Below are 10,913 nucleotides of genomic sequence, written 5' to 3'. Positions count from 1 at the left end.
CAAAAAAGGGTCTATATTTTGCAAAGAGCCACAGAATAGCGTTCCAGTAATGTGACTGAGGCTATGGCCAGGTTTCAGCTCTCATGTCACTGAGTCTCCATACTGTACCTAGGCTTTGTGTGCAGAGCCCCATCCCACGTGTGTGCAGTGCTCTCTGCGTGTACTGTGTTCCCGAGTGACCTTTCCCCATCCCCAAATTCCAGATGCTACTCTCTGCTTACCCTCGAGTCCTCAACACAAGTCGTGTCTGACCCACCCCCTTTGCTATGGCTATAACCCCCTGGGCGCAGGGACCCTTGCCTGAAATCTGCAGGAGGTTGCTCAGCACTCATTCTAGGGTGCATGCTGTGAGCGTGACCCCCTCTCCCTAGCGTCCTGCTCCAGGTGTCTCCAGTACCCACATGCAGTCCCCCTACATGTCATGAACTCTCTCCAGCAGCAACTGTCTAGGAGAGAGTGAGCTGTCTCCCCCTCGTCTCACTAGTAGTACTCAGCCCTCCACTCCAGTGACAAGCAGTGTATTCAACCAATTAGGAAGCAGGAATCGCCTTTCCACTCCTCCCCCCCCTTTCCCATGCTTGGGGGGCCGTGCCCTGCTCCCCTCCCTCTCTTTGTATCAAACATCCGGGTTTCCCTCCTGGCTCCTATCTGCTTCTCTCTCTCTCTTTTTTTTTTTTTTTTTTAAGGAGCCATTTTGGAGTGAGTTCAGAATTTTGGGAGTATTTTGGAAGCTAAGAAGCCACTGCACAGAGCACTCCCGTCAAAGTCCCATCCCCTGCCCTAAGACCCCCAGCCAGCAGCCCCCCTTCCTGCCTGCTGGATCTGTCACACACAGTGAAGTTTGGGCTCCTGTGTGTCTGTGCCTCCCCCTCCCACTCACCCTCCCTCTGTAATCGGCTTGCTGCAGAAGGTGGAGCCCGTGTAGAGGGAGTCACTGCTGCTGTTTGATCTGCCTGTGCTCCAGATTCACACACATTTCATTCCCACGGATCCAACATTACACGCCCCCCCCCCCTACTCACAGAAAAAGCTGCCCACGCGTGGGTGATCCCCTCTCCCCTTGGACTGGCACAGTTGCTGCAGAGGATACATTGTTGCCAATGTGAAGGAATGACCTCCGGCGGATGGGATTGTATCTGATTATGTTGTATGGGCTGTGAGCCCTCCAGCTCCCGGGGATATGGGCACTCTGGCACTGACTTGTACACTTTTCCTGGCAACTTTCTGTGCAGGTAAGATGGGATCCAGCCGGGGAGGGGGCACTGCCATGTGCATGGTGCTGAGTCTATCCATGTACTTACACTTCTGTGTGTCCATAACTTTCCCCTGCTCAGCAAACTCCTTCCTATGTACTACAGTGACTGCGGTAACTGGTGTGTAATGCTATACTTGCACTCCCATGCATCGCTGCGGGCACCCACTCCCCCGAGTTCAGCTCTCCTGCTTGTTGGTGTGTTTGGAGGAACTTTATTATAGGGATCTGGAATGGCTCTTTGTACATCGCACGTGTTTGGGATCTTCCCTTTCCTGTAATCCAGTGCACACGTGCAGTTAGTCTATTTGCAGAGCTAGATCCCAGATTATGACACGAGTGGATCACTGCCTAAACACACTCGGGGAAGTGTGGCAGGAATGTGGGGCTGCCCCTTGCGATTGCAGTGTGTTGCTGGGCACCTTCCATGTACCCTCTGGAGGAGGTGGGTGATGGTTTGGGGCTAGTAGGACAGTGACTGTAAGTGCCAGGCCAGGCGTGCTCTCTCTCTGCTGGTAATGATGGAGTGTGGTGACTGGTGATGCCCCCCAGGCCTCGCTATTTTTATGAGATGACTCATTTGGCTTTGATTTGTGACTGGTAATGTGTAGTACATTGTAGTAAAATAAAGCTTCCCTCCCACAAACAGTCCCAGGCATTCTAGAGGTTGTAGGATGTGCAGGTTTCCCTAGTGTGTACACATTGATCACTTCCATGCATGCAACGTGCTGAGCATGGTCTGACTGTCTCTATATAATGTCTATTTACGTGTGTGTATGTATGTATGTATGTATGTATGTATGTATATATATATATAATATATATATATATATATCTCATTGTCGATTTTAGATGTGCCCTTTTATGCTTAGCGTCACAATATTTTGGCTGTACTGGCCCCTCATTGTCTAACTCCAATCATTGGTGATCACATGAGCTGACTTGGAGGGTGGTGTGTGTCCTCTACACACGTGTGCAGGGTGCATGCATGTATATGCTGTGTAATGTGTAGATCCATTGCTGTATCATGCTCTCTGTCGGCGGAGCCGCTCTGTGGCTGACATTTCTTGCTGTAGTGCATCGGCTGTCCTTATTAAACCTCACATAACCCCTGTAGTATACGGTTTTATTGTAACATTGCAGGAAACACGAGGATGTGACTGCAAGTATGAAATTGAAATGGCAGTGACTAGATAATACACATAAGACTTAAATAAAAGAAACGTGTGTGTGTGTGTATATATATATATATATATATATATATATATATATATATATATATATAAATTTGCAATGCATGGGCAGTCTACACCTCCAAAGTGGCAATGTCTCTAGAGTCTGGGTTAGAGAGTGGTCCACATCTGATTTGGGGGAGGGGGGAAGCTTCCACCTTGTTATGATGCTTTAAGGGGGAGGGGTGGGGGTAGAAACTGATCACCTCTGTGGTTGGCAAAGAATCTGTTAACCTCTATCCCTGTGAAACTAAGAATGTCCTTATCTGACAGAGCCATGGTAACCTTTCCTTCCTGAGAGGACTGAAAGACATGGCTGAACAAACCCATATTGCTGAGAGGGAGTAGATATCAGGTCCATAATTAAACCCTCTTGGTATTATAGGTTCCTGGTAAAGGGGCTAACACTACACAATGCACAGCATTTGTTTCTTACATCTGTAGTGGACCATTTATTATATTCATTTTTTTTTTCTGTGTTTTCATTCGGTGTTTGTTTGCTGTCTAGGCTGACTGCATGGCTTTGTCATTGTGTGTAACATTGCTGCATGCATGCCAGGCAGTGTGTATTGGTTGAAGGGCATTGTGTGCCCACCCATTCCTTAAATGTGTATTCTACTTCACCCTGTGAGTGAATATAAATAAGCTGGTCTATTAGGGTGTGTGCTGGTGCTTCCTGTGGCAGGAGGGAATGTGTTTTTTTTGTTTAGGAATGTGGCAATCCAGCTGAAGTGTATGGAACAGCATTGCTCCATCCACCATCCCTGTGCTGCCTCCACGATGTTTTCTTTGTTCAGTGTTCTCATTAAAAATGCAGTGCCACTGTTTATAACATACACACAACCTGGCACTGTCATGATTCTCATTTTATCCGTATACCCCCAGGAGATGGGGCAGCTAAACAAATGATGTTGAAGCAAAACAAGGAATATTTAAAATTATATTTTTTATTTGTTTTTTATTTTGTTACATTTAAATGCAGTCTGCGTTGTATTGAAGTTACTGAAGTAAACATGTATTTATAGCGTAGAATTGTAACATTGTTGATCACAATGTTTATCCAAATACAGAGTTTTAAGAACATTTTTTATTTTTTGCTGCATTTGTATTTTGACAGGGTGATGTATACATTAAGTGAGTATAGGCACTACTGTATATGCATTTTGTGTAGTGTTTTCTATACTTGGATAATTAACAATTAATAAGATTTGTGCCTTTTATATTCTCATTGATAACTAGGTTCAGGTAAAGTGGCATGACAGAGCTTTGTATGGGATATGAATTACATGTGTGCTTTCTGTGGTCTGTTACTGTTCCCTGACTTTGCTGTAAATAGTTTTTCCACTTTGAATCCCACTAGTCCTCTCTGTAGGTTATTCAAAGTTCAAAACTGACAATTTTTTTCCTTTTAATAAACCATCTCAAGGATACATGCGTGTGCATTGTATTTGTCATATATAATGTGCTAAACACATTATCAATAGTCCTGTGTGGTGACAATGTACTATATCCTTTCTCTGTTAGAGGTCACATATTTATATTCAAGGCTTTAAGGATCTGTGTGCTGCTCAATGCCATCGTGTGTTAAATCGTAGTATGCGGGATTGAAGGTGTACCTTGGAAATTCTGTTTGATGCTGAAAAAAGGGCAGTTTATATTGTATTATGCTGTTGATGATGTGCTGCAATCCAAACCGAGGCAACAAGTTGCACATCTTCAAGTCCCAGCTGCCCATGCACAAGAGAGAATATACATGAATGTTGTAGACTGTAACTTTTATACTGCCTTAAAATATCTATCCTCTGTCCAAAATGGAATAATATGTTGTGCTAGGTCAATCCTTAGTAAATGTAAGTTTATTTGGTAAGAACAATAGTGTTATTCCTATCACTGGTATTTCCACCAGGCCAGGGAAGATGTTTAGAGTGGTGTAAAGGTGTAGGGGTACTCCTATTATTATTTGGCAGCTATTCTGTTGGCTCTATTGAATCACATGATTTCTGATTGGAACCGAACTATAGGCCTGATTCAGCATGGATTCCAACCGCGTACGCTGATCATCCGATTGTGGTGTACTGTGCATGCACTGCGATTGCACTGTGGAATTCATCGCAGAGTGAGTGACAGGCCGTGAGCGTTTGGGGGTGGTGACGGGGGAGTGGTTGCAGAAACGCAGGCGTGCCTGTCCGTTTGAATGCCGTTACATAGTCGTGCATAAATTAGTTACTGCGATTGCCTACACAGCTTGAGTACTCACTGCGTGCGATGAGACTTGCAAATTCTGAGACAGGTCAGACCTGTTGTAATTGTGCGTGAGGGGCCAATATGCTCCGATGTATACGCAGGACTGCGAGGTGTTACAGATGTGAGAAGGCAGTAGTGGATGTCTCTATGCTGGCTGAGTGGTGGCAGGCATTAGCATATTTTCGCAGATACTTTGCGTGCGATTATGCAGCTGCGTTTGCAATTGCGATCCGTGCTAAATCAGGCCCTATATCATCTTTAAGCTTTATGATGGATCCATAGTCTATACCATATATCTATGTAACAGTAGTACTCAGAATCATGCCCTTTTACATTCAAAGGGAGGTTCTGTGATTCATTTTAGGATACCTTTAAAATGTAGGCTATCTGCCACTCTCCTGATGTTATGGAACTACAAGTCCCAGAATGCCATTCCATAGGCTTCACAGTAGCTGCCAAGCCACATGATGCCTAACCATGAACTAATGTTAGCAGGAGAACTGAGTACATGGGCTGTATAGTGTTAAGCATGTTATCCACCAGAGTCTAGTATGGGGAATTAAATTTAGCATCTAGAGGTGCACAGGAAAACTTGCTATGTATGTGGTACCGTAAATGGCCAATATATGTGATGCCCAGCATCGAATCGCGCCAAATTGAAGGGTCCCCATGGGCTTTCAAAAATCTGAGGCCCACAAAAAAAAGCATAGGTGGACTGTCCTGCTCTTTACAAAATGATTAATCTAAATGGTTGCATTTCTTCTCTTCCCCATTGTTCATGAAGGTCTGTTCCCTGAACGGCTGACTGAACTAGCTAGGATACAAGGACAATGCAGCCTGTTATGAAATCGATGACATTATGTCACTTTGTTAACTGTAAATATGCAGCATGTAGTAATTGTGGCACGTGTTCTTTGTGTGTGTGTGTACGAGCAACTTTAAGAACAGGGTCTTGCCCATAAAAATATGTATCAGCCGTTATCGCTCAGGACCAGAAATTGCAAGTGCCTGAGAGCAACGATCAGTTGTATTTTTAACAAGTGTATCTATTATTAGCAGCATTTTTTTTTCTTTTATTTGACTTTTTTAAAGGAGTGAAGGAATTATGCTGTGATTCATCATATTTACACACACTAGGATCACAGAGGCTGCTTATGTCACAGTCTGTCTCACGTGCATCCTCCAATCCCGGGAATAACACGAGATGGAGTATTTTAATATCTGTAACCTCAGAGCATGCTTTACTGCTGTACTGTAAACAAGCCCTGACTGTGTTCAGCATGCGTTATATCAAACACATGTGCTTCCTAAGGCGGCTGGGAGGTGTGCAGCCAAACTGCTTGTCATTAGGAGACTTTTATTCAGCACTGTATTTATTCATTGGTTTTCCTGTGTGTGCTTTGGTATTTTTGGTGTCCTTGTTTCGGAATTTATAAATGAAGGCTATGGACAGATGTCTGTCTGCACACGTTGGAAGATATTCTTTGCTAATCCTTTTGCGCACCCCTATGGAGTATCGTGAAAAGTTAGCGAATATATTGGTCACAAAGGGGCTGATTCAGTTCAGTGCACTGTTGATAGTGCCGGGAGGGAGTTCCCGGAGCTATTCAATTCAGCGCGCTGTCGGGTCAACTAAATGATTTTTTCTCGCACCCTCATGAGAAATCCGACTACAGTGCCGGCCGCCAGGCTGTTTTCCAGCTTAGCGCGGCCCTGATAACTTCGTGGCCGGCACTTTATTGGGAGAAGGCCGGATCTTTCGACTAAACACAGAGAGAACCGGACTAAACCGAGCACTGAAATGAATAGCTCCGGGACCAACTTCCCAGCGCTATTCAACTCCCACTGAATTGAATCGTCACCAAAGAGTCTTCACCCGACAACTCCAGAGGCACTTTACGGCTATTACCAGGGTTTCCACCCAGTGATGTTCGGCCATGTACATATTCCCTCCATTTACAGTCGGCTCAAATCCGTTATTTTTCCTGTGCACTCCTAGAGGGTCAGGGCTGGATTAAGCCTTTTGGGGGGCCTGGGGAACTTTAAAACAGGGTAGCCCTTCCCATCTTGCCAGCACTGCCCCCCCCCCCCCTGGCTGTTCCTGCTGTGTGTGTCTCCTCCTCCTTGTCCTACCTGTACTGCTGCAGCATCCAGACTCCGAAGCCGCCTCTGAGACAGCATGGGAACCGATTCTGTTTGTTTCCAACTGTTGCCACCAGCAGCAGCAAGGCAATTCTTTGGCTTACCACCCTGTTTGTCTCCCTTTTCCACGTCTGTTCTCTGTTTCCCATCTCCTTGCATAACCCTTCCCATGGGTGCTTACACCCGCCCTACTGCTGTTCTATTGGTCACTTTCGCTGTACTGAATTCTGTTTGGTTTATAACAGAGTTGTGGAAAGCAGCTGATTAAGCAGAATGGAGGAGGCTGGAAACTAGCAGAATAGTCACCGGAGAATAGTGCCAGAGCTTGTTTGAAGAAGGTTCGGCCGGGACTGCCACCTGAGAGAATGGGACCTAGGGGTACTTGCCTCCTGTGCTTCCTTCCCCTTCTTAATCCGGCTCTGTATTGGGTGTGACACAAAGCTAGTCATGTTGCTGGCCAGAATGTGTTTTTGAAGCTATCAAATAGTTTAACCATGCTTTGTTTTAAGCAAAAATGTACATAGAAACAGTAATTGCTTAAATGCCAACTTGATATTAACAAGGCAATTAGGTACTTTTATGGAATAAAATAGTGACTGCATTTGCCAGGGTGAAGACATCTTTGTTTGGCTGACCTATGGACTGATTGTGTGGTGATGATGTAGCCTCTTTGAACTCTAATGAATGCACAGTCTTGATAAATAGCATCCCAGACGTTCAACATTACACATTACAAGCCAAAAAAATTTCCGGCGTGCCACCACCATTTTAGCATTTACAAACGGAATAGGTCGGTACTAAGTAATGTCAGTAACTTCCCTGTCAAATATTTTTTTAGGCTAGCTTGCACAGGTAAAGTCAATCCTTCTTAGACTGGAGACAAAGGCCCTCATTCAGACCCGGTTGCAAGCGCTGAGCGCTCGCAATCGGGTCGATGTTTAGGCCCTGTGCACGTGCAGCGGCCACACTGTGCGTGTGCAAGCCCCGGGACGAGAGAGAAATTCTCTCGCTCCAGAGCTCACTACAAAAGGGCCGGCTGTCGATGTTGATCGACAGCTCGGCCCATTTTGTAGGCGTGGCGGGGGGGTGGTTTCCCAAACGGAGGCGTTCCTTAAGGAACGCCTGCCGTTTTGTGGGTGGCCACACTGACATCAGCAGTGATGTCAGTGGGGAGTTTCCTGCTCGACCAGAGCAGGAAGCTCTCTGGGGCTTGCAGCTGCCGAGACCCAGCCTTCGGGTCTCGTCACAAGCCCCGATGGTCGCGATGGTCTTGACCATTGCGACCTTCACCCTAGTCGGTCGCTAAGCTGTGGGTGGTAACCCACAGCTTAGCTAGCGACCAGGAGGCCGCACTTATTCAGAGCGACTGCTCGAATTTTGCGACCGCCTTTGAGTGAGGGCCAAAGACCTTGTTGAGAATATTTTACTGTTCTTTGACTGAGCAGGACTAACTCACCAGAGGTCCAGGCGTCGCTGGGTATGCAGACCAACGTGGGCTCTCTGTTAATGAGAGGGTCTAACGCTAAGTGGGCCTCCTCTGTTAGGGATGGAGGTGGAACAGGAGGGGAGGCCAGCTTGTCTAGTAGAAGAGGCACTGACAGAGCAAGCACCACCTACCACAGGCTGCAACAGACTACGTTTTACTAAAGTTTGTGTGAGCTACTGCTCTACACGTGCTGTAAATCCCAATATAGCACCTCCCGCATGCCACAAATCGATAGTAAATCAATTTCCATTATACACCCCTCACACGAGAATGGTAAATAAGGATGATTCTGCCTCTCTACTAAATGTAATTGACTGTAAAACTTTCATATTCATTTGGCTCAGTGTCTTGTTTATCTGCAGGATGTGGCTTTATCCAGTGCTGATTTTTGGCGTATCTACAAGACTTGTGGTTCAGTGGTATTATCACTACTAAAATGTTGTAAATATTGTGGGAAGGAAATGTATAAAGAATAATCTCTTCCAGACCATAATGTGCGGTGTATTGTGCATTCCTGAATTGGCATATTGTCGCTGACATTTAAACTGGCAAAGAAGGCTTTTAAAGACATCTCTTGTCATTTTCCAGGAGGGACAAGTGTTATGCCAATATTAATGGTTTTAATTGTTTGTTCTTTGTGGAAAATATTCTCAAATTTTTTTTTCTATGTAGTGATGTCGGTAGAATTTCTTGCATTATTGGCCAATTGTTAGATAACGATTAAAAAATAATAATATATATAGATTTAACTGGTTACTATTTAGCAAAATCAACAAAATAAAGGTACAGGACACACTGGTGAATGAATTATGTCTTTTATATGTGTTTTTAAAGTTGTTTTAATCTTACACTTTTGTGCATTTGCTGCATTTCAATTATGTTTAACTTATGTAAAAATATGTATTGAAAGTATACCTGTTTTGGTGTGTTTTTACTTGTGTTAAAAGAGACGTATGAAATGCCATATGGTTATGTAACCGAAGGCTTTTGTAGACCGGATTGTATTTATTTGTTGTTTGGTCAAATTTTAGCTCACACGGTTTTAAAATGTGAGCTTTAGTTAGCATGGCTCTCTATGTGCAGCTAAATTGGAAACAGACTTGGCTGTTTGGGAACCAGGCCACGTGAAAACCGTTCTCCGTGATTTTATAGCACTGCAGAATAAATTTACTCTAATAGAGTAACCTACATATATAATAATAGTAAAAAAAAAAATCTAAAATATATATTAAACATATGACTTTGGGGTTATTTTGCCAACCAGCTCTGTTTAAACCCCTGTAGAGTACAACATTGTCAGAAATTCAGGTCTTCAAAGGCATTTGCACTGAAACCTAATTAACACATATTTGAGGCATTTATAAGTCTTGTATATCCACATTAATGTTTCTTCTAGGCATGTGATTAGGGAATACTGGAGCATTAAATATCTATTTTCTTTTTCATACTCCTATTCATGTGCAAAGCTTACACAACAGCCTGGAACAAATGTTTTGTGGACTACTATGCACTACAATGTGGACGAAGCTGCAGTTAAGGCACGTCCAGCACTCGTGACCCTCCCCAAAGCCCTAATTTGCTCTGTTTTTTTTTCTCGTACCTCCGAAGGGTGCAAGCAGAAATATGCAATAAGTGCAGCCTGCACAAAACAATTGAATAGCTCCCAGTCAAATAGACGTGAGCTACAGGAGTGATAGACAATTGAATGGTCCCCACAGAATCACACATACCTAAGATCATACTAGTTTTCACCAACATAGGAATACACCTGATCACTTATTGTACCATATATGATATATAGTATATATATCACTGTTATCAGATTAATTTATGTATACACTTTAACTGTATAAATTGCTTTAGCTAAAGAGAATTACACTTTTTCTACACATCTATCTATCAATCATACAACTTATAACAGGACACTTTATCACTTACGTTATTGATTTTAACAAGTTCTGCCATTACGAAATTAATAACTAAAACCTACCTATGTATGACAAATGTATATCGATCATGTCATAAACTACATCTTACGATGTTACAAACATCCAATAGCTATATTTTTAAATAATTGTCACTACATCATTTCTGCAAAGTTAGGGGGCGATTCAATTGTTTGAGAGAGTTAGCTCCCTTCTAAAGTGGCCTGGGGCGTCTCTGGCAACCAGCACTAGGCTGCACTTATTGTGGAATTCAGCCAACACCCTCCTGAGGTGCGAGCATAAATCCTCATAAAGAAGAGGTTTGGGGCTGGTCATGAGGGCCAGGCGAGCCTTAACTGTAGTACCCAACACATAGTATGAGAGAAGCCACTTAACAAGGCTAATCCCATGTAGTAGAGCACAAGAATGCAGCTGTCGCAACTAGCACGAGACTTGGTGCACAAACAATCGAGTTAGCTCTCGGCCACTTTAGACGCGAGCTAATTCTCTCAAACAGTTGAATCACCTCCTTAGAGCAGAACGGTGAGCGAATGCTTAGCAACCAATGTATTATTGGACTTAATAAATACCTTGCAAAATGATACTATTAAGATATGTTGACAATTGAATAC

General features: G+C 43.8%; 1 protein-coding gene across 1 annotated transcript in view; it reads left to right on the top strand.

Annotated features, from left to right (window-relative positions):
* Nucleotides 1-640: 640 nt before the first annotated feature.
* ACVR2B (activin A receptor type 2B) overlaps nucleotides 641-10,913 on the top strand; it is a 191,055-nt gene continuing 180,782 nt past the window's right edge. The window contains exon 1 of the mRNA XM_088446409.1: nucleotides 641-1,232. Coding sequence (XP_088302535.1) covers nucleotides 1,181-1,232 — 52 coding nt within the window. The 5' untranslated portion in view covers nucleotides 641-1,180. The remainder of the gene's footprint in view (nucleotides 1,233-10,913) is intronic.

This window comes from Taudactylus pleione, unplaced genomic scaffold (genome assembly GCF_031769625.1).
Source record: "Taudactylus pleione unplaced genomic scaffold, aTauple2 ptg000398l, whole genome shotgun sequence".
NCBI classification, from domain to species: domain Eukaryota; kingdom Metazoa; phylum Chordata; class Amphibia; order Anura; family Myobatrachidae; genus Taudactylus; species Taudactylus pleione.
The sequence above is the reverse complement of the archived record's forward strand: the minus strand, read 5'-3'. Positions and strand labels throughout refer to the sequence as shown.